Source organism: Polyodon spathula, chromosome 10 (genome assembly GCF_017654505.1).
Source record: "Polyodon spathula isolate WHYD16114869_AA chromosome 10, ASM1765450v1, whole genome shotgun sequence".
Taxonomy (NCBI): domain Eukaryota; kingdom Metazoa; phylum Chordata; class Actinopteri; order Acipenseriformes; family Polyodontidae; genus Polyodon; species Polyodon spathula.
Genome location: NC_054543.1, coordinates 12,658,730 through 12,683,323, shown reverse-complemented (window position 1 = coordinate 12,683,323; position 24,594 = coordinate 12,658,730). Strand labels below are relative to the sequence as shown.

Here is a 24,594-nt window from a genome sequence, read left to right as displayed (position 1 = left end):
TCAATTAATGTGCTTGCCCACACATTGTAAAACTCTGCTAAGCAAGGCTGAATCAATTCTTTTTCAGAAACACATTGCAGTAAAAGTGGACTAAACGATTAGTTCCTGTAGTTAAAGACTATGTCACTGGTTCACAAAATGAAATTACCACAAAACATCACCCTGTCCCCCAAAATCTTTTTACACCTACTGCTCGTTTTGAAACATGAGGTAGGATATATTTTTATATAATATATATAAAAAAAACAGAAGACAACATATTTGAAAAAAATTTAATAAACTCTGCTTAATGAAAAAAAATTGTGGCAAATGGTTCTTATAAATGTTCAAAAAATGGAGCACCGAGACACTTCAATGAAATGCCTTTAATGGACTGTAACCTGTCTTCCTATAACATTCGTTCCTTGCAAATTTGTACGGTCTACATCATTAAAACGGATTAGTTATTCTTTAAATGCAAGATATTTTACCAACCTTTACTTAAACATCTTTTAAAACTAATACATAACAACCCAAACAGTCAACCTGGGAGATGTGGGCACAGGAGAGTTCATTGAATAATTGATAGAACAATTAAATATAAGCCAACCAAAAGGATGCAATAATTTCCAGAAAAAACTAAAACAAACAAACAAAAAAAACACTACAGTAAAATTAAGATTTTATTGACAGCATCCAAAGCAAAGATTGCATATGTCACAGGACTTTGCTAAGAAGTGCTAGTTTCGGTGCAACAAGCAAATATAAATGTGCTTTGTAGCAATTAGGGTCACTAATATTAGTCTCCTCGTTGTATGTAGTATTTTCCACTTACCGCTATTGAACAGTTTTTTTTTTTTTAATAGATTGTGACAGCAGAGAACAACAGAAACATAGAAAAAAAAGTTATGCAGGAAGCAAAAACAAGAACAGTTGGAACGTCCAAAAAGCAGTATCACACAGTGATGTAGCGAAACCCTCACGGCAATATCTAGTGAGTGACGTTCATTGTTAAGTGATACTCTGAATAACCCTTGCTATTATCTATAGTGGCTACTGAAGAAAGACTGGAACCTACTGAAACAACTGTGTTCAACACTGCTGCTCAGGTTTAATTTAGACTGCTATGTTTTGAATTTTATTATTAACAGCACATTCACACAACAAACTGAGGCAAACAAGGCACAGTTTAATGCCAAACAGGAATGCAGTTAAAAATAAATAAAAGGAAACCAAATAAAGATTTCCTTTCCATAGACAAATCTGACTTACTGTTATCAAGAGCTGGGTACAGCATTCAATTAGTATTAAACCACAGCAAAGAAAACAGTAAAATTTGCACTCCAAGTCATAAGATGCTTGAATGCAAGTGTAGAATAGTATATCCCAACTAATGCCTCCTAATTAAGCCATTTTATTAAATGTTGTGTGCATCATTTAAAAAACCATACACCTTACAGCTGTTTGCTACAGGTTTAGTATGCAACCCATTTTGAGTAGTTTTATCATATTTAATGTGCAAAGGGTGTTCCATTTAGAAGCTGACACTTATTTTACAATACAAACTGAATGTTTGCTGTAATTACAGTAGTTCATTCATTTCTATAATAACTTCAACAGCACAAATTTTAAGTAACCATATACAACCATCAAATATGTAAAGCTTTGTAACGCTGAAATACTGCAAGGACGTTACAGATGTTTGCACTGTTTTATTTTGCTTCCTTATTCTCATATACTGAGCTTATTAGCAATTGTCATTACCACTTTAAGGATGGGCATGAACGCAGATATGTCACTGAAATTGCTGCTGCTAACAATTTGAGTGTGGACTGCAAGTGCTTGTTGGTAGTTTCGACCCTCAATGCAGCGTCCAATCTCGTGCAGTCCCCCGAGGATGTTAGGAGTAAGCTATGGGGGTGAAAGAGAAAGGACAGACACAGATGAAAGTGTGACTGAAATGTATAAATCCATTATGCACTACAAAAAAAAAAAACAGAAACTGTGTCTCAAAGGTTCTCAACAAGAATGAGACCCAATTAAAAAAGAACAGCTGTCCCTGTAAACATCGCCATTTTAGAAAACTGATCATATTATTTAATAAAAATGTTTAATAATATTTCACCGGGCATTTGCCAGGACTATAGGGTAAGACAGAGAAGGAAGAATGTGCTGTTAGGTGAAACGGGCGGAGAGAGCGCGATTCAGAGAAGTGGGCTGCTAGCTCTGACTTTGAACAGGCTGCGGCCTGGACAGAAAAAAAAAACCCAGACTTTGGGTGACGCCTGATAGAAGGGGCTGTTTAAATCACAGGCTGCTTGTCGATATAGGAAAGACTGGGATGGTTTCGCTTAGCATTCTCAATCTATGAAGACACTTTTGCATATTCTTTATATATTTATTAACGTAGGTTCATGAGACATGCCTGCAGTTTGATTTAAATATCACAAATTCGGTGACTTGAACTTCCCCTCTCCAGTTGTGAAAGCGCAGCTGGAGAACTATAGTACTGAGGCACAGAGCTCAGTGCCTCATGAAGCTGCCTGGCTACCAAGGCAACTAACACTCACAGCAGTCGCTCCATGAGGGCGTTGCCGTAGTAACCAGTGAAAAAGTTGCAGCACAGCAGTGTAGTTAGAGTTTAGGCAGTCGACAGTTTGTTTGTTTTGGAAGTGACATTATGCGAGTAGACTTCACGTAATACAATAGAAAGCACGAAACTAGAATGAGAAAAAAAGTTGGAATTCCCATGTTGAAATGAGAATTGAAACCAAACTAATGTCCTTACCCATTATGATTTTCTGACTCTGAAAGTAGCAAGTTGTTAAACCAGGAACCCACATGAGGAACAGACGCAAGCGAGATGATTGGCGGACCTACAGCGGAGGAAGGAGCAGAGGCTGCAATGGTGTCTGCAGCGCTATGAGAGAGAGTAACAGAATTGTGCGATTCTGTTACTGAATGACCAGATGGGGAGGGACACTATTGTTGCTTTAACTCTGAACTGCTACAGAGGAGCAAATGCCTTTACAAGAATAACTGTGAATCTTGTGGATGCAATAGTCTTTAAAAGAAAGTTCGCACTGGAAGTGCGTCCAAGGAAGATTCTGTTTAGATCTAGCTGTGTGGAACGCGGGAGGGACGTCTGCTCGTAGTTGCTTGCAGGCAGGCTTTTGAAAGTTTGGCGAAGGGCCGATCTTATAAAGGAGATGCAGCGGAAGACGCAGCAGAGGTTGATTAATGGAGTTGCGCTGAAGACAGCTGAAGGACGAGAAATCTTCAGAACAGGTAGGAAATTCTCTAAATCGGACACGAGAGCGAGAAGACAAAGTTTAGACAAAGAGAGACCGTTTAAGCACATTTTGACGGGGTCTGAGAGTTGCTATAAAACAAAAAACAGTAGACAGGGGAGAGGTGTGCGATCAGGGCTTAAATTGGAAATTGGTAATGACAGATGGCAATTAAAAGCGCCGGCTCACACCCCTAAGTCTCGCCACAAGGCTAATGTGTGCTGCCTTTCTTTAAAATCAACTTCGATTGCATTTTGTATTTTTCTTTAAAAACCAAAAGGTAAAAAGACAAAAAGGTGAGTATCAAGAGAACAGATACTGGCAAAAAACACATACCGCTTGCTCTCTCAGCTTGTCGTAGAGGTATTCCAGCCGCTTGGAAGCATCATCAAGTTTTCTCTTCGTTTGCTAAAATATAGGCATTGTGTTAAAAACATGTATTTAATTTTAAAATAACACAACATTGTCTGATTAGTACCCATTTCAGGCGCAGTTTTTTTATTAACCCCTTCTTACATACCAAACAACAACTTGGACACTATAAAAAGGATGCAGCTGAAAGAAAATTTGGGAAGTACCGCATAACCATGGATACAGGAACAAAGAACAGCTACTGATGCAAGTGAAAGGGCAAAGGGATGGGGAATGAAAGAGGGCCAAGGCTTATAACTAATGGTCCTCTTTCCTTTAGTATCTATAATGTTAGGGGAAAAAAAAACAGTTTATGATAAACTAAAAATGAAAAAAGGAAGTGATAAGCAAAGACGTCATCCACAACATTTGATCATAAATTCCGAGGCAAAGTCACTTCAGTTTTGGCAAATGCTTTCAGTCAGTTCCACCTCAGTAGGCAACTCCTCCCCCACCTCCAAACTGGATGGAATTTCTTTTTACTGTGTTTTCTAAACTGACACATGCACAATGCTTCTGCATTATCTGGGTTTATATGATTTCATTTAGCATCATAAGCAAATCCAATGACAGTGGGATAAAACTCAGCTCCGCTCTGATTAACCCTTTAAGGACTGGGATTGTGCCAACACAATCATACTGAAGTGGGCTTCTAAGACCTTGACTGTGTAAACAAGATAAAAATGCACTTTTTTGATGACTTACAGGGCCACCGTACATTGCAGTACAGGACTGAAACACGTATCACTGGATACGGGAGGGAATGATGTTCACTAACTGGTAGTTTTCGTTTGACGTCATTGAGAGGGGCATTTAATCTAAAGGGCGGAGAAAGTTTTGTAGCTCTGAGAGAAAAGACATCAAAGCCTGCTTCAGAGAAACTTGTAAGAAAGGTAAGAAACATGGAAAAACGCTGTAAATCCGATGTATTTAACATAGTTATATTAGAACATTTATTCTGTCTCAGGTTTTTTTATATACATATATATATACATATATATATATATATATATATATATATATTTTTTTTTTTTACAACATTTATAAATGTCGAGAAACTAGATGATATAAACAGATGCTATTTCATGAACTAAAGTTATCAGGTAAATGTTTTCCTTATTACTGATAACGGAATAAATAACTATTTATAAATATTTATTTTGAGAAAATAGAAAAGTAGTGTCCATTATTACTTAAAGACCCTGAGAATAAACGTATATTATGTCATTGCAATCACTTATTGCAAGGTCACTCAGGTCATTGAATAACACGTTTTTATACATGTACCTCTAAGAAGAATACACAGTAATAAACACTTTACATTTAAAAAAAAAAAAAAAAGTCTGTAAGGTTTCTGAAGTACTTTATAATGTTCCCCAGAATTTCATTTTTATTTTTAAGAACAAAGGACACAATTTCCAAGATGCTACTGTAAAAAAACTGATTTTTAGATATTTTTTTATAGGAAGAGAGTCACATACAGCCAACCAAAAACATCTGGTCCTGGGGAAGCATCCCACTGAAAAAAATGCTTGGTCCTGAAAAGGTTAAATGTTAAATTATAAGAAAATTAGACCGCCAGGCAAATGCATTGAGTGTGACACAATCAAACCTGCACTGGGGGAGTTTGATTATTTTATAGTCTCTATGGTAAAGCCATGCTGACAATCCAAGTAAAAGATTTGACAGCTTATCCATGTTTACAGCTGAACTGTTTTTTTGTTGTTTGTTTGGATTTATGTTTTTCCACTTCAAAATGAAGGTTTTCTTGTTAATTGAGTTGTACCCATTTACTTTTCTCACACTTGCTTAGTTCTGTTCGGGTTGACATACCGGGTCACCAGCAGCTAGGAGGCAGCGCTGCACCAGTCCATCAAAGGCTGTCTTCAACACCAGATGCTCATGTGGAATCTCCTTCTTTTCAATCTTCTCTGCTGGTAGTTGATGAAGGGTCTAATCAATTACATAAGAGGAATAAAACAATTCAGCCTTAACACTTTATAAAAATCACTGTTGTCCTATTTAGATGCTGGATGTTGGCAGCATAAATTGAAATCCTCAAGATACCACAGCGACATGACTGGTGACAAACAATCTGCCTGGACCCCCCCTATTATATTTATCTAAAACAGACAAAACACAATCGCTTCACCTTACCTGGATACTGGCTTCTATAGGTGCCCCTGGTGGTACCTGAATAGTTTCCTGAGTTAGAGAGGACTGAGGTTGGAGTACATTGTGTTCCATAGAGAAGTTCATGACAGGCGCTGTGATGGGGGCTGGTGGGGTGTAGGTCTCATGAAACTGTGCAAAAAGAAAGAAATGCAACAGTTCTTTAATTATACATGAGGGGTAACACTGTAATCCGGAAGGGTAAATATTTAGCTTCCATCGGTGCAGGGTCACAAGTGAAAAGTTTTCAATAGCCGTGCCTCCTTCTAACTGAGATTCAATAGTAAAAACCAGAGAATATAGAAATACAGTACTTTGATGATTGAACTGGATTAGAAGTACTAAATCCATCATTTTAGTATCATGACAAAGATGATACGAAATGTAAACGACACTAATTCACCGAAGTGATGATGCAAGTCCCCAAAAAAACGAAAATTGCAGTGAATGGTTCCAAGAATCCCTGACTAATAGGATTTGTGGCTTAACCCTTCTGGACACACTACATCAACAGGGGGTCTGGTTAACTGCAATGTGAAATCAGATTGGACAGATAAGCTGGCAAAGTGGTGGTTACAATTCCTTCACACATTCAATTTTGTTTTAAATGTATTTTAGTTTCTCTTTGTACTTTTACTACATATTTGCATTTTGGGATGGTGTAACATGTCTCTTTTCTAAAACACAGCTTTTCTGAATACATTTTTATAAAGTCAAGCAACATTTTTTATAATTAGTTTTCTGCTTTTGATTTAACAATCCAAATTCAAGTATGGTCACTGAAATTAATTCATGGTCAGCAAAAACAAAAACTAGTTATTAGTGTTGTTACCTTTTTCTTCCTTGGCCCCCCTCGCACGTTGGGAGGATCATTCCATCCTTCTTGAGAGCCTGGAAATGAATGAAAAAGAATCTCTAAAATATACACACGCAGGGAATGAATTAGTTCCACAACTCTCTCACAGTATAAGCCCAAACAGCCCAAGCTACACATGTGTATATATTCTCAGACACTTTGCTGCATTAATGCATACAGATCTGTAAGGTCTGCTACTGTTTCAGCGAGGAAACAGGTTGGTGTAAAGACAGGCCTATTTTTCCATTTTACATGTTAGCTTTGCATTTTTTTTTCTACGAAATTGAGCCTCACAGCTTCTCTAATTGTGCAAGATTAGGAAAATCAAGACAGCATGAATAAATGATAAATAGTATCTAAAAACTTTAAAATGTGAGTTTTTAGTGAATGAATAAATTAAATGTCATCATGTTTGTACCTACGATTGCTAGTGTTACTGTATTTTGTATACACTATACATCATGAAAGCTATTTACTTTGTATAAATTGATATTTATTTTATGATCTGAATTAAAGCTAGGATTTAAAATGTGGATCACACAAAACAAGCAGAGCTTACTTTTAGTGCGAAGCACTGCTAAACAACACAATAGTTATTCACAACGTGAACGGTTGCATTTATGTGAATTACAAAACATTACAGAACCATTTGAAAAACAATCAAGCTGCTGATAAATAAGATGCCAAAATCAAAGGCCTTGATGCAAAAGAAAATTATTGCAACACATTCTGGTATTAATGTAAAAGGTTGCCTTGAGTTGCCCAACAAGAAGATTTGTATGTAGAAATTCCATTGCCTGCATTGTCAAAATGTGACATCTTCATAAAGTAATATTTTGAAATGTGTTTCTCAAACCACAGAAAATGCACCTGACATGTTTTTGCATACATTACATTATGATACATTATACTGACTTAAGAGAAACATTAAGTGGTTGCTGCATGAAAACAATATTTTTGTTTGCAGAAATTTTAAAAACATTTCTAAATTATTAGATAATTTAACAGTATTCTAAATTAAGAACATGCATTTAACAGTTACATCCAAAAAGGTAACGTTTGGTATGTGCATTAAGTGTTAGTTAAAGACAAGCTAATTATAAAAAAGGCAGTTTTCTCCACTTTGGCAGACTTCAGGAAACTTTTGAAATATTTATGATTTTGTTTATACAAGTAGATGTGGTTGGATACAATAACCTTGCAGAAGTAAATATTTCCCAGCTTTATTTATTTAGCATTAATATTAATAGTTCCCTTTAAGAAATAAAGGCACCTGCCAAATAAATAACAACTTGGTTTGGCATCTTTTCAAATGATAAACCTTTTCTTTCATAATAATACACAATGCCAAAAACATTTGTTATTACCATGACATGACTCCACCACAATCACATACTATATCAGAGTTAGCACAATATGTCTTTGGATATATGCTTTAGTGGTATAATTTGCATTTAACTTTAGCTCTTATAATGTCTGGGTTCTGAACTCCATTACATTGCCTAATCATTTTCAAGTATGAGCACATATGAGCTATATATCAAATGTATGGGGATTTTAAAATGGATGCCAACAATAGTATTTGTATAAAATGTCTGTACATCTCTACCAAAAAAACAAAACATAGGGCTGAAGTTTTTATCCTGCAGAAGCATGTTGCCCAAAACGTGGAGAAAGCTACATGGGTTAGCAGAAAAATCTGTGGAAAGAAGTCAAGCCCTATATAAAACAAAAAAAAAACAGGTCTAGCTCTTTCTCAAAATGCTGTGACAATCTCTAAAGCCAAGTCCTAGCTCTGCTGTTATTCTGTCACCTTCATCATCACAACGATTTTCCAGCCAGGGAAAGTATCCTGAAAATCAAACAGGGAGATCTGAACAACAGCTCAGATATACACAACAATCAAGACACTTAGGAAAACCTGCTACTCTTTCTTCATTATTGCTTATTGTAGCACTAAATAAATGTAAGCCATTAGATTAAATTAACCCCACTTCTGCTCTAATCTGTTATTTACTCTTAAATAACATTTTCATATTCCTTTTCACTAAACTGGTCAATATACCCTTAATAAAGAGGATTTTCAACACAACATAATAAGAGACTATGCGTTTACTTGTACAAGGGTATGCACAAATAGGTTTTTCACTTATGCCATCCTATGAGTAACAATAGTAAATAAACCAGATGTTTACTTTTACATTAAACATTTCTGGGATTACTATACACATTTGACAGCACTTGACTGAACAGTTCCCAGATCAATTTAACTTTTTGTAAAATACTGAAAAACATAAATCACAATTTACTTGGAATAAGTTAATTTAATACAGTCAGAGCTGCAAAAAAAAAAGGATCAAAGTAACTAGTATATTGAAAATAGAATCATTTTGTGCTGTAATTAGCTGGACTTTAAAACCATAAATATAGACATGCCGTTTTTATTAATTTCATTCTTTATTGCTTATTTTTTGCTATTTTTGAGTTATATGTAAATCGTTTTATTTTCATGGCTTTCACTTTTTATATACTGTATGAATGGTGTTTTTGGGGACTCGTTTTTTTCAGTCACTTTTCAGTTCAGTACTTACACACTTCATTTGTACCTTCTTTCCTTTGCTGTCTTCCGCAACAAAAGCCTTATAATCATGGGCATATTCTGGGGTTTTTGTGTTTAGGCATTTGTTTACATTTTGCAATGCTGTTTTAAATTCAACGAGCGTGTAAATACTCCCTATCTAACTAAAATATAGCTTTAAATATCACAAGCAAGAACAATCCTCCTTTTCTTGTAATGTCGTTTTAAATCACGCAAGCACGTTATAATCCTCCAATAGAAATATAGGGATTAGCTGCCACTCAGAAGTTGGGGTGAGATTAAAGTTCAAAACGAATCAATGCGGATACAAGTCAGTCACGCACTGTCCAACTGCACTGGGAAACAACTTTTTTTTTTTTTTTTTAAAAAGGCATTTAATTAAATTTGTTTTCATGGGGAAAGGGGTAGAGTCAACATTAACTGAGTAACCATTTCCAGTTAACCCAGAAGCCCTAAACATACTGTACATGACTGTAGCAAATTGTGTGTGTCCAGAACAACACAGGCATTGTCCAAAAGAATACAAGCAGTTTTAAGCAAAAGACAGACCAACCATGTTTGGCCAGGCTGGTGCAAAAGGAATTGAACCCTGTACCTTCTGAAGGGCAGTGCACATTAACTTATTGCAGACTACTGAACTACTGGAAACAAATGCGCATGACTAAAGGAAACTACTACCCCGTTAAACATTTAAACCCAGCTTTTCTGTTTCGCATACAGGCGTAGAGATAACTGATTAAAACTCCTCAAATTTCTTCTCAATTATACTGGTGGCTCTGCAGTACCTGTTGGAGGGGGAGGAAGAGAAGCAGCAGCGAAGGTCTTGGCGGCAGGAGCTCCTGGGCCACCCGGTGGGTACCCTGCTCCCAGTTGGTAGGTAGTGGGAGGCTGTGAGGCTGGCATGGAGGTCGGAATGCGAGCACCACCTAGGAACATTGGTTGAAGACCAGCAGCCTGGGAGGATGGCGGGAGAGGACCAGAGGGCTGGTAAGAGGGAACAGAGGCAGGCCTAAAGGTAGGCCCCGACATAGTGGGACCAGGCATCGACGGTAGGCCACTGGGCTGTGCTGCAAGCGGCTCAGGTCCCGAAAGACTGGAAGCTAGGAAGGGAGGATGGGCAGGAAAAGCTGCTTGTCCACTTGGAGGCCCTCCTGGCTGGCTGAAAGGTTGAGAGAATGCTGGAAAAGAGATTTGGCAGCCATTAATAAAATTAAGCATGTGGCTGTGTCTGTGCACACAAACAACCAAACTGTTTGAGCTATATATAATTTATGGGTATTTTAAAATGGATGCCAATATTAATATTAATATTTGTATAACATGTCTATACATCTCACTACTAAAAAAAAAATAGGGCTATATCATGAAGTTTTTATCATGCAAAAGCATCTTTTCATTGAAAGACATCAAGCCCAATATAAAACAAAAAATAGGGCAAGCTCGTTCTCAAAATGCAGTAACACCCTCTAAAGCCAAGTCCTAGCTTTGCTGTTACTCTGTTATACACAAACAACCAAACCTGTTTTAGAAATACTTCTGCAACACACAATTTCTATATTAAACAGACAGACCATTAGATTTAAAAAGTGTGATCCGATAGTTTTATCTTGATTCAATCTGTAATAAGTCAGTTAACCACATAACATCATATTCTAGTCAACAGGTTAATATAAAATCACAAGATGTAATTTTATTTTGAAGACAAAAGCAGCACAGAGATATGCATTTTCCTTTCTTACTAGACACACAGATATGTTATCAAACACAAGCATACAGTTTTAAAGACATGGTTACCTGAAGCAGTGGTTGGGTGTTGAATGTACGGTGGTCTGGAGAATATGCCAGCTGGAGGTCCATGGGAAATGGCTGGCATACCTGAGTGTGGCACTGAGTCTGTCGATTTTGGCTGTGGAGTGAAAACTGAATGCTGCCCTGAAGGTTGCACCTGAGGATGAAATGCAGGCTGGTATGGGCCCTACAAAAGACAGTTTTTGTAAAAAAATAAATAAAATAACCAACCTGTAGTTCAGGGTACATGCAAATCCCTGGCAAATAAAATAAATAAATAAATAAATAAATAAAAATATCTAAATTGAGCTACAGCATCTACACCAATCTGCTACACAAACAAAACAAAAAAGCTGCAGCCCATTTTAACTACAATATATATCCATCTATTACAAAAATTATTATTATTTAAAAATTGAACAACCACTGCAAAAAATATAACCACATTGGCAATAAAATTACAGTGCTTTCCTTTTATGCTTGGTGCCACAAGACTGAGAATGGATATTACAGAGCTGGAATATTGCACTATTTTCTCCTAATGTGCAATACAGCCACCTTCTGGTGGCTTTTGGTCTCACACCATAACTTTTACACAGTCCTCTCATACCTGCTGCTGGGTTCTGTGGCCCAGTTGGTGGGCTGGAACTGCAGTAGAAGCAGGATGGGCACCTCCCATCACCTGGACTCTGTTGTAAGGGAAGGGAGGAGGTTGCTGACCTGCAACAGCCTCTCCCTGAGCATGAAACAGCCTGTCCCGCAACTACATGATTAAAGCCCAAAAGGAAGAAAAATAAATAAAAGTATTTTAGAAGACAACAACTCTTTCTCAAAACATTAATTTCAGATCTTTATAGTCATTTGTATTTAGTAATAAAGTCATACACGCATACATTTTTTAAAAAGATACTATCTGTAAAATAAGGACCTACAGGGGCTTAACAAAAACATCTGCAATAAGGTTCTGCCAATAGGGAGACATTCATGGGCAGCCAGACTTTAATCAATTTGATGTGCCCATTTACAAAATAAGTGCATGCCATATACTACCGCTGTTGCTATATTGTTGTGCCCTGCTGCTCCCTGTGATCAACTTACCTCCATTTTTCAAACAGGTTCCTGATCTCACCTACCTGACTGCTGCTTGCAGGCACATAGCTCATGGCTGCAGCAAGACTCCCCTGAGCTGCCAACAGGCTGGCATACTGAGTCAGTTTCTCTTCCAGGACAGTGCTCCGAGTTACCACATCGCCACCACGAAGCTGTTCAATCGATTTGCGTAAAATCATCACCTTCTCTACCAGATCCTACAAGTCAGAGAACAGAAATGTACTTTCCACAATTTCCACATATTTTAAAGCATTTGCTCCTGTCTTTAAAAAAAAAAAATTTTAAAAGGAAAACATATATACATTAACAAAAAGACAATTAAACCACTAAGCAATTGAATCCATGGTCTCCAAGTTATTGGTGAATACTTACTCAATGGTGAACCCAACCTAAAAAATCTGTGGAGTACTAATTTACAAAACAGAGAGCACAAAAAGTCAGCTGCATCATGTCAGCCTATTAAAGGAACATTAAATAAACCCTCATCTTTCAGAGGACCATTTTTAAGATTGAGCTTAACAATGTTCTTTGTGTGCTTACTTCTAAAGCCAAAGGTGATGAGGTTTCATTTTTCAGTACCCAACATTCAACCAGTTTCTCAACGTTCCCGGAACAGATGTAACACAGACAGGCCCGAAGACACATCCTCTCTTCTCCTTCATGCTCCAGACGAGTCCCCAGAATATCTAATTAAATCAAATATATATAAACACTGACAATTGGCATCAAACCTACAAGGGATCTCATTATCAGCTGTTCCCTACATTTGCAGTCACTAAACATCTGAAGACTGGGTCTTTGATCAAGCCACCTATACAAAATTGGGCAACACTTGGGCAGTCATGCAGAGGAAAGCCTTGGTTGAATCTTGTTCAAGGCACACAGTCTGCTTGAGAGAAGCTAAAGACTAGGGGTGTTCAAAGAACCAGTTCACCAATGGACTAACTTGGCCAAGTACACTTCCATGTGTCCCAATCCAAAAATAATAATAATAATAAATTAGAAAACATTCCTACAATATGCCTTTACTATTTCCTTTTGCTAATTAACATAGACAACAACCCAAACAGCTCTTACCACACAGCTCCAAGAATTCCTCAGGACGTGCATAAGTCAGGAGGGCAGCTAAGGCTTCCTTCCAGTTTTTTAATTCACATGACTGTACAATATCTGTCCAGTTCCGGTTAACTATGGAGGACACAAGCTGAAGATCCACGTAATGTACATTAGTCGGTCTTTTATTCTAAACACAATACACATTTACAGATGTATTGATTCAAAGCTGTTTTATTTACCATCGAAATGCCAGTTTTCTGCGTTGCTAGATATCTCAGCTGGGTTTTCTTCAACAGCTCCTCTCCACCACTAATAGCCAGGATGATAGCATCAGCAAAGCGGGCATCATTAAGACAGAGATCGACAGCCCCTTCAAAGTTACCTACTAGGAGTGCTTGGCTGATTAGACCATCGGTATCTGAAAAATGAAAAATAAATAAAAATAAACACACACACACACACACTCGAGAAAACCACACCTCAAGCAGGTCATGAGGGATTCTGCTAGTACTGTGACAAGAAACAGATGTGTTACAGTGGATCACATCACAGAAACCTTCAACAAGACACACCTATTTCCACTCTAACAATGTGCTGGGAGCTTTTGATCCTAGCCACTTCAAGCCATTCTGTACTCGCTTGGCCAATCAGTACACTCAAATAAATTGTGTAAGTGAAGGAACTGGGTTATTAGCTCCATTATAAATATGTACCACACTGATTTGGAGACAAACCATGGTATTGGTTCAATCTAAATGAGCACTGGTTGTTAGCACCTCTAACAAGAACATTTTTAAAACACCAGTAGATACAAATGAACTTACTTGTGGTCGTAGAAATCTGAAATTTGGGCTTGTCATTGGGAAGACTGCTGAAAAAGTCGGACACTGTTGAGGATGTGGGGGACGATGAAGTATCTCCTGCGGCACTGGATTCGTCCGATCTCTGTGCATGGATAACTGATGTGTTAGTGGTCACACAGACGGCCACAATGTCAGACTATTAATGCACTATTAATACACATTTTTTTTCTCCAAACCAGTGCAAAACTTACAATACATTGACATGATTCGCTGTAGTTTAAGACGAGCCAAATATACATACCTGAGCAGATAAAATTTGCATTTTTTCTGCAAGATCATTAGCATCAACCCCATAACCATTAGGCTGTAGACACTTTCCTAAGCAAGAGGCAATCTAGGATGGAAAGGATATTTAATTGAAGACAAACTGCTTTGATTAATAAAGAATTAAGAATTGGAAACTTGTTGTCCTTCTGAAAGGAGACTCCACCCATCAAACTCATACGTTACCAATTAAATAGGTCTGTCTGCCCACAAACCCCTGTCGTTTCTTTGTTTGGTCCTCCTCCTCCCTGTTTCCACCCTGCAGTGTGCCTTGTCTAGGGGGAAGGTGGCTCCAAGTGCCACTTGTCCTGCCCGCTGGCCGAGCCATTCTTAATCACTGTATTGCATCCATCGTAGCACGGCCAGCATAGGGATGGCTATCAAGCTCCAAATGGATAAGGCCATGGGCCAAATTGTAATGTGAATGTATTATGTATCTGTCGGTTATCATGTTCATGTCGGGCATAAATGTCTATCAATTGTTCATGTGCCATCAGGCATATTTTTCGCAACCAATAAAACTGCTAACAATAACTGCATGTCTTCTTTCTGAAAAGGATATTGCATTCAAATGCCAGTTTATATGTGTGTGTGAGTGTGTGTGTGTATATATATATATATATATATATATATATATATATATATATATATATATATATATATATATATATATATATCTTTATCTTTAGTCTTGTTTTTTTCTGTATCAGGAAACCTGAGAGTGAAAACCCATGACTGAGACAGCCACAACAGGGACCCCATGGTCTATAGGGAACAAGTCACATTAATACATTTTCACATTATTTACCTTTTTCTCCAGTTCTTCTTTATTGTATCCCAGAAGTCTTAAGAATTTGCTGCGAGCATCATCTTCAAAGTTAACCTACAAGTAAAATGAACCAGAATAAAATGTAGCCTTAAACTAAACATTACAGGCATCCAGCACTCCTAACTGCAGACATCTTTCTGATCTGAGGCAGTCACTGAATTCATTCCTTGCTGGGGAGACAGTGAACCCTTGTGGTAAGAAATTATACTGGCAACCATGACCTCAGATCTCAGCTGACTTCATTGTGCGGTCTTGGGCAACTCATTTTACAGTACCCATTTCACACAACTGTTTTTTTTGTTCACTTTATAGTATAATACGATATCACACAAAGGTGTAGGACAATTAATTTATACCTTTAAGAAGCTCCAGATGTTCTCTTCCGAATCTGTTGCTGCCTTCTGAATCTTGGCTTGGCAGTAGCTGGAGAAACTTCCAGAGTTCAGTGCTGACTGGAGCTCGCTGGAGCGCTGGAGGAACTCTGTTTCTGTGATAACCTGGCTGATGAACACATGACGTGGAATGGGCTGCGGCACTTGCTGTTGTGTTGGTTTGGGATTTTCAAAGGTTATCAGCTTCCCTCCGAACTGAATAGGAACAGGATCAAGGTAAGTTCTTAAGTGGCCAGATTAGTGTAAACACCAATCGACTTTTCTGCATGTTAACACTGCATTTAGTTGTGCGAGGATTCATTCTGCATTTAGATCCACTGAATCTGATTTGCTCCAAAACATCTCTCTATTTTGTGCAAGACAACTGAAGAGTTTACATACACAAAGTATTGATGTTAGTAAGTAGTAACTTAACAGTTCTACAGTAAAACTTAAAAAGAACACAGCGTATATTTGCTTACTTACTGCAAATGATGCCCCCACAGGTCTCCTGATCCATTTAGGAGGCTTTTTAAGTGGAAGAATGACTTTCGTCTGGGCCACTTTCTGAGGAACCTGCAGAGGAGGGAGGGACTGCCCAGTTCCAAAAGGGTCCATGGCATCAAACGAGGAAGAGACCTGCACACATTAATTAAGTGAAAGTATAGCAATGTGTGCAACCAACTATCAATGGACAATGGAATATGATTTTTTTTTTTCATGAATATGAATTTCTTTTTTTTCATACCATGCTCCACAAGGAAAGTGAATGCGCATTGGCTACACAGGTTTAATTAAATACTTCAGAAACCATATCAGTTTAAGAACTGTAATTCATTCTTTAAAATGTTCAGGAGATTAATTACTGGGGAGAAAAAAAAATGTTAACAAATGACCATTTATTTTAAACTCCATAGCAGGCAGATGTTTAGGGTCTCGTTCATTCTTTTATCCAAAGCTTTGCCAAATGAACATACACCCACCCCTTGTTATACTGCCCCTCGCTACACTGCGGATTCAGATATATCGTAGTTCTGGAGCTGGCTCTCCATTTTTACCTGCCTTAGCAGCACGATAAGTAGGCAATTTCACTTAGAATTACTGTTTATTTTGTACTGCACATCACAAACTAAAATATACTGAACAATTAGAAACAAAGCGTTAAAATCGTACTGCTATCATATACGCACGTATTGCACAATAACACAAAGCAAATTAAACATCTACTTGCTGAAGCATTTTTTTAAGCAAGCAAAACAAAAAATCACAGGGCAGTGATGTTGTCTCCCTGGCAACAAGCCTCCTATGTTGTGAATGGATTCTTTCAATGCAGCGGTATGGGCATTTGAGAAAGGAGAGGAAGATTCATGTAATTAATTGGAGACTGAAGTTGATGAGAAGCAGTTACCCTCCACAGTATGAATTAAAATGGTGTGCTGCTTTTTATATGAAAAACGAGGAAGCGTGTTGCGTAGAGGATTTATATCTGACCCTGATACCCCTGATAAAATGAGGGAGTGGTTGTACAGTATTTGTTATTAGCCTATTTATTTTTCTATGGGTCTCTTGCTATATTGCAGCCCTCGACATATAGCAGACTGGTATTGGACCCCGACAACCGCGACCTATCAAGTGGGTAGTGTATTACACTACTAGAAATGAGTCTCATGTTCACTACAAAGAGTGATTTTGACCAACAGCCCTGCCTTGTGTCTCTGTTGGTAACGAACTGAAAAAAAGAAGAATAAAAGCAGTACTATCATGAAATCTGAGACACTTTACCTAAACCATTTGCAAATCAAACTATGCTCAAAAGATTCAGGGAAGGTTATGGGAATCCAAATAATGTAAACAATCACAAAAACATATACTGTAGTCAAGGTTACTTCTGTTATTACATTCAGCATTCTCATCTGTCAAAACTGCAACTGCACACAGGTAATGACTTGTGTGCGGAAAAGGTACTGACAAAAATAGTCTGTGCAAAATTTTACAGGGATGTAAATAAGACTCCAATTGCATAGCAATTTGATCTATTCCTGGTTTTAATAAAAGGTTTTAGACACATCTGAGCTTGTTACCTATACACTATGACTAATCAAGCACATATTAAAACCTGGAATGGGAGAAACTGCTTTGCAATAGGAGTGTTATTTCCATGATTTATCATAAGCCCAAATCTGTAAATGGGAGCTTAAACCAAAGCATGTCATTGACTCATTGAAAAATACAACAACAAAAAAAAACAATCCTGTGACGCATACTTTATCAACATGGCCTTGTCCTTGAGCATCTAGGCTTCCTCCCATTACTGAGTAAATGCTTATCCAACCGTCAAATGAAGCAGCAGAGAGAATGGCGGGATTCCTGGGACACCACTGCACATCGAAACACCACTGGCTGCTTGTTGGCAACTCATAAATCACCTGAAAAAAATGACATGATAGTAAACAATAGGACTTCAATCGAAAAAAGCAACTGGCACTAAATAATAGCAAATAACTTCAGAAAATGTGCTTACAAAAAACAAATGATACAACATTCAAAACTAAATGTAACCGTCAAGAAAACTGAGTTTTCAACCATCAACTGACCCACCTCTCCTGTTCCTGGGTTCCAGCACAAAATCCTGTTGTCTTTAGCACTACTGAGCAGCAGTTCTGGGTCAGCCTGGCTCCAGGAAATAGACAGAATCCCTCTGAAAAGATACAAAACTAGAGTGTCATATGCTTTACTTTTCCCTGCTCAGCAGTGTTTAGATTGGAGTTAAGCATTTTTTTATGAGCATTGTTAGCCCTTTTGCAATACATGTCATTGTTAATAATGTATATGGGTTAACTACGTGCCCTTTACCTTGTGTGGTTCTCCAGAATTTTTAGAGGGGAAGATGCAAACCGCAGGTCCCACATCTGGATTACTGGCAGACGATCATCTTCTGATGCCAGCACCAGCTGAGTGGCCACTTCAGGGTGCCACAACATCCCAGAGCAATGCATCTGCAGACAAGCATGGATGAAACTCAAACAAATTGGAAGCACCATCATACAACTAACAATCTTCTTTCTCTACCAACCCATGACATGGTTCAAGGCAAAGTAGCTCCACACCTGCATGGTGTTTCATTTGCCATATATAAGATTCCAGAGCCAATTCGCAATCCTCAAACAGAGTTATGTGCTTGTTGTCACCATATGGCACTGATTACGAGATGAAGCAACATAAAATCCAGAAAAGTAAACAGTAAACTTCTGTTTCATCCAGAATTTGTTGCCAGATTCTGGTTCTAACAGACAATGTCAAAACAATAGCACCATCACCTTCACAAAACTTAAATCAATAAAAATTAGCATGGACTCTAACCCATGTATCAAGTGGACTTACTCTGTTACTGTGATCACTGATTTTAATGATGGGTTCATTTTTTCTCAGGTCCCACACAACTGCCTTACCACTGGGGTGAGCCGAAGCAAGGATGTGCTGCACCTGCCTATTCCAGGCAACAACACTGACGTCTTCAAGAGGCTACAAAGGAGATAAAATAACCATTACAAGCATATGCTGGATTTACTATCTCGTCTCATTTGAAGACCAGGCAAAAAGAACATTGATTGTGTGAGTGTATACACACAGTGGCTCTCAAAAGTATTCACCCCCTTTGGACTTCTCCACATCTTATTGTGTAACAACATGGAATCAAAATGGATTTAATTAGAAGTTTTTGCCACTGATCAATACAAAAAATCAACAATGTCAAAGTGAAAAATAAAATCTATAAATTGTTCTAAATTAATTACAAATACAAAACAGAAAATAATTGATTGCATAAGTATTCACCCCCTTGACTCAATATCTGGTAGAGGCACCTTTGACAGCAATTACAGCCATGAGTCTGTTTGGATAAGTCTCTACCAGCTTTACACCACTGGGCCACTCCAGGACATTGACCTTTTTGTTTTTAGCCACTCCAGTGTGGCTTTGGCTGTATGTTTGGGGTCATTGTCCTGTTGGAAGATGAATCTTCTCCCAAGTCCTAGGTCTCTTGCAGACTTCAGCAGGTTTCCTCCAGGATTTCTCTGTACTATGCTGCATCCATTTTGCCCTCTATCTTTACAAGCTTTCCAGGCCCTGACACAGAGAAGCATCCCCCAAGCACGATGCTGCCACCACCATGCTTCACATTCAGGATGATGTGCAGTGTTAGGCTTGTGCCAAACATAGTGCTTAGCATTGAAGCTAAAAACTCTATTTTAGTCTCATCAGACCATAGAGTCTTCTTCCACTTGGTCTCAGAGTCTCCCACATGCCTTCTGGCAAACCCTAGCTGAGATTTGATGCAAGTTTTTTTTTTCCAACAATGGCTTTCTTTTTGCCACTCTCCCATAAAGGCCAGTTTTGTGAAGCCCCCAGGGCTACTGTTGCCGTATGCCAAGTGTCTCCCAGCTCAGCCGTGGAAGACTGTAACTCCTTTAGAGTTGCCATAGGCCTCTTGGTGGGTTCACCGACTAGTGCTCTTCTCACCCGCATACTCAGTTTTTGAGGACGGCCTGTTCTAGACAGATTCATAGTTGTGCCATATTCTCTCCATTTCTTAATAATGGACTTTACTGTTCTCCAGGGGATATTCAATGCCTTGGAAATGTTCTTATATTCTACCCCTGATTGGTACTTTTGAAGAATCTTATTCCGGATTTGCTTTGAATGTTCCTTTGTCTTCATGATGTAGTTTTTGTTAGGAAATGTACTAACCAACTGTGGGACCTCCCAGAGACAGGTGTATTTAACCTTAAATCATGTGAAACACCTTAATTGTACACAGGTGGACTCCATTCAACTAATTATGTGACTTCTAAAGACACTTGGTTGCACTAGAGCTTATTTAGGTGTGTCATAGCAAAGGGGGTGAATACTTATGCAATCATTAAATTCTCTTTTATATTTGTAATTAATTTAGAACAATTTGTAGATTTTATTTTTCACTTTGACATTATGGACATTTTTTGTGTTGATCAGTGGCAAAAATTAAATCCATTTTGATTCAAAGTTGTAACACAATAAAATGTGGAAAAGTCCAAGGGGGGGGATGAATAATTTTGAGAGCCACTGTGTGTGTGTGTGTGTGTGTGTGTGTGTGTGTGTGTGGTGTGTGTGTGTATATATATATATATATATATATATATATATATATATTCTCCTGAAATTATGTGATTTTACCCACTGCTGTCATTTTTGTAAAATCTAATACAGAATTTAATGCCAAAAACTGGTTAGGCAGATTTGCTCTCCTGCTGAATTGTGGCAGGGCCTTTCTGTCTGTTTGTATGCAACACATTTAATCTCTAGAAAAACGTACCCATTTATTTTTACTTAACAGGATAATGTGGTTTGGTTTGGCCCCCAACAGGCTACTAGTGTACTGTTTACACATCTAATCAGTCTTACATAAAATTCATCAAGCTCTAAACAGGTTTTTTCCCCCCTACTTTCCTAATATTTGCATACTATCATAATACATGTTTACATAGTGTAATTATTATTCTCAGATTGTAATTATTAATATCTGATTGATTATCTGATTACAAATTATCTGATTGATTTGGAACTTGACAACAACACTGCACTCTAACAGTGACTTGGTGGGGCTCAGAGTACTTACTTGTGACTTTGTCCCTGGTGTCATTGGATTACTAAAGTTATTTAAGTCCCAGATATATATCTCTGAATCATTGGCTCCAGAGGCCAAAAGGTTACTCTGGGGGGAAAAAAAAAAAAAAAAAGGCAAAAACATTAATGACCGGTTCTACAATAGTTCTAACAATGTTATACGTTAGTATTCTGTTTTCTCTTATGACATTGCACTGTCAACTCATTAAAAGCGGTTTATTCAAACAAATAAGGTTTTATATAATAGGCTTATGAAAAAACACTTTTTTTTAATTAGGGTAAGAAAGGCTACAGCTTTGTGATAATTGTGAGCTACAACATTCGTGTGTATGCTTTTAGGGGGTGGGGGGTATTAGACATGAGACAAACCAGGCAAAGAGCTCAGCTGTAGTCACACCTTAAAGGGGTTGAAGTCAAGGGTCCGGACAGGGCCTGTATGTTTCTCACATTGTCCAACGATGGCCTCTTTTTCCGAAACCAGTATCTGTGTTGGGTTGTAGAGAGAGACAGCTCCATTGTCACCCCCACCCACAAGCATCCCTGAGGATCCTGCTGTGGCTGTTCCGAAATCCACCCAGATCAGGCTGTGAAACCTATCGTGGAGAAATACAAAATTACCAGGGTTTCTAGTTTTCTGTGATAAAAAAAATCAAAATTCTGATAAAAAACTGAAAATCTGTGTTTTACAGCGATTTAAAATACAAGGTTAAAATTAAGTATTCCTAACCAGAACATACACAAACACAATATATTGAGTTAAACAAAATTCAAACGTTAACCATTTTAAATCAAGGTCGGAGCCCATAGAGACCCATCATTAGCCTAATTAAAAAAAAAAAAAAAAAAAATTAAAAAGCCATGTTTTATGTACAAACAGAAAAACACACAAAAAGTGAAAATGGCATTTACAGTTCATCCTTACTTTAGAACAGTTTCGTAGCATGCGGCGTTGCAGTAGTTTTAAACGCATTTTGATAATGAAAAAGACAGCTGCGGTAGTTCTAGTGTTAACCTCTAAACCAAAAAATAAAAAATAAAAAAAACCTGCCTTTATTAAAAGCACACAGAGTGCTAGTTTGATTGTTTTTTAAGCTGCCTGGATCCAGTGTATAAATTAAAAATATCATATTGACTATTTTTCTGTGAAAATGGTACATTTATTACACCAATAAGTCACCGATATTAGACACAAAAAAAGTTGCTGTGGTCGGTCTATCCTGATATACATGGATGGTTATTAAACACATACTTACATATTTGTATTGATGACACTAACGTAAAAAACATCACATTTTCATATAATGGCCCATGATGAGAAAAATTGTTTTGTATATACATTTTTAAAACTGCAGTAACAGACTGAAATATGACAATATACACCTTGAGATTGCAAAAACTTCAGTTTTTATATTTTACACCACCCTCCTTTTCAGTGCTTTAGCTGGTACCCAAATACAGAAAGTATTTGCTCTAAAAAAAAAACTACTAACCTGTTTGTGGTTGAAAGGGAACCTCTTAACTTCATGTCTAGTGAAGGATCTGAGAAATCCAGTTCAAAAATCTCCAGGGCTGAACTTGTACTAAAAGATGCATCTAGCTGTTGGGCAGATGTACCTTGAAGAATGTAACAAATTAAAATACAACACAAAAAAACCGAACAACGTTTTATATTTGATAATGTTGTATGTCTTGCTTTCTTTTTTAATACCTGTTGCTAAGTAGGTAGGATGTCGGGATGCAGGGCTCCATGCCTGATTGGCTGTTCTCTGAATTTCTTTTAGCTTCATTGTGGATGTGCTGAAAACGCAGCCGTGAGCTGAGAAATGCAAGATGTACAACACAAGATTTTAAATGTTCTGCTGACATAAGAATTCCAACAACTGAAATACCTCTCTCATACAGTTTGGTCCTGTGTCACTGCTACCTAATTTTAGTATTTGGCTCGAGTGTGACCTTATCAACATCTAATTTCGTTTGTTAATTAACTACTTCTGTTTACTGGAATACCTAGCTCATGTCACTCCTCTCTCTACTAGCGCGTACACAGCATTTCAATAAAACTATAGCCTACTACGACTCATTACAGTACTTTAAGTTAAACGCAGTAGTATGGCATCAGAAATCGCCATGACATAACATATATAGACAAAAGTCGGCATTTTATAAATTATTCACATACACGTTCTGATCTTGTAAAGCGTGTTTTGTCAGTGACTTCACGACTTAAACTTAAGTGTATTTATTTAATACTCAACGTAGTAATAATTTAATTATGACTGCATAAAATGCAAAATAAAACGTGTTATTAAAGGCCCGAAACAGCTGCTTTGGACACATTGTTGCAGTGAATTATTAATATTTGTTTTGCATAATTACTGCATTAAAAATTACTATTCTTATCATAAACAATTCCAATAAAACATACTTATTTCTCAGAATACATTATATATATATATATATATATATATATATATATATATATATATATATAAAGTTTAAGTATACAACAGGCCTGATGATATTCTGTTTTTCCGATGACACTTGTTTTCGATGTCATACGTCTCTATGTATCGTTTGAATATTATTTTCTCAATTCACTGTGTAGTCAACAAAGTCTCTACCAATAATGAAACACTTACCGTTGTATTCGGCGTACTCTGTATCTCCAGTTCTGCTTATCTTCTGCATAAAAATGTTAATATTACAACCCTACACTCCCTCTGTTTGAGATGGGATGTGTAGTCTTTCACCACTACGGCGGCCGACGTGGCGAAAAAAACAAACACACATTCGAACAGGATCACAGTGAGACAACCTATCTGCCGGAATCAGAACAAGGGAGCAAAAAAAAAAAATAAATAAAATAAAATACTTGACATGTCTGGTAATAAGAAACTGATTGATAAGCATTTTGAGACAATTTGAAGCCATAATTTGCGAAATGTGCTTACTTTTGTACCATGCAAGAGATTAACAACTCAGAATGACCATTTTAATTTGTAATTATTTTAAAAACAAAATAAAAATAAATAAATCAGCATGATATTTTTGAATGCAATTTTTCTAAGCAATGGCACTAATACTGTGAGCCCAAACCTTCATGCCAAAATCAGGTGTGTGTGTGTATGTGTATATATAAGCTATTTATCAAAACAGCAAGTTTTCAGCTAACCAATCACTATTCTTTCTCATTAAGTATTTCTAGTGATTAATGACTACGCTGTTGGATCTTGATTTCCCTTGGATATATAGCTACTTGCTGTTTTTGAACTCTCTCTCCATATAGATATCCTATAATTTGATTGTTTCCTCATGACTCAAATATATAGAAGACAATAAAGGCTA

The 24,594-nt window shown here is 37.3% G+C and overlaps 1 protein-coding gene across 3 annotated transcripts; it reads right to left on the bottom strand.

Moving 5' to 3' along the window:
- Positions 1-258: 258 nt before the first annotated feature.
- LOC121321842 (protein transport protein Sec31B-like) lies at positions 259-24,021 on the bottom strand. Of its 3 annotated transcripts, none has more exons than XM_041261108.1 (27): positions 23,889-24,021; positions 22,958-23,065; positions 22,740-22,863; positions 21,647-21,842; positions 21,242-21,337; positions 18,970-19,110; positions 18,442-18,584; positions 18,187-18,286; positions 17,853-18,014; positions 16,075-16,227; positions 15,574-15,804; positions 15,197-15,271; positions 14,366-14,458; positions 14,086-14,206; positions 13,501-13,679; positions 13,283-13,409; positions 12,746-12,891; positions 12,229-12,402; positions 11,706-11,858; positions 11,102-11,282; positions 10,093-10,485; positions 8,522-8,560; positions 6,685-6,743; positions 5,838-5,984; positions 5,514-5,633; positions 3,606-3,677; positions 259-1,890 (listed from the first exon to the last, which is right to left on the bottom strand). In XM_041261108.1, the coding sequence occupies exons 1-27, from the start codon at positions 23,935-23,937 to the stop codon at positions 1,711-1,713; spliced, it is 3,762 nt and encodes a 1,253-aa protein (XP_041117042.1). In that variant the 5' UTR covers positions 23,938-24,021; the 3' UTR covers positions 259-1,710. The 3 variants fall into 3 exon arrangements, with proteins under 3 accessions (XP_041117042.1, XP_041117043.1, XP_041117044.1); XM_041261109.1 differs by having other exon boundaries at positions 11,102-11,252; XM_041261110.1 differs by lacking the exon at positions 8,522-8,560 and having other exon boundaries at positions 23,889-24,020.
- Between the last annotated feature and the right edge of the window lie 573 nt (positions 24,022-24,594).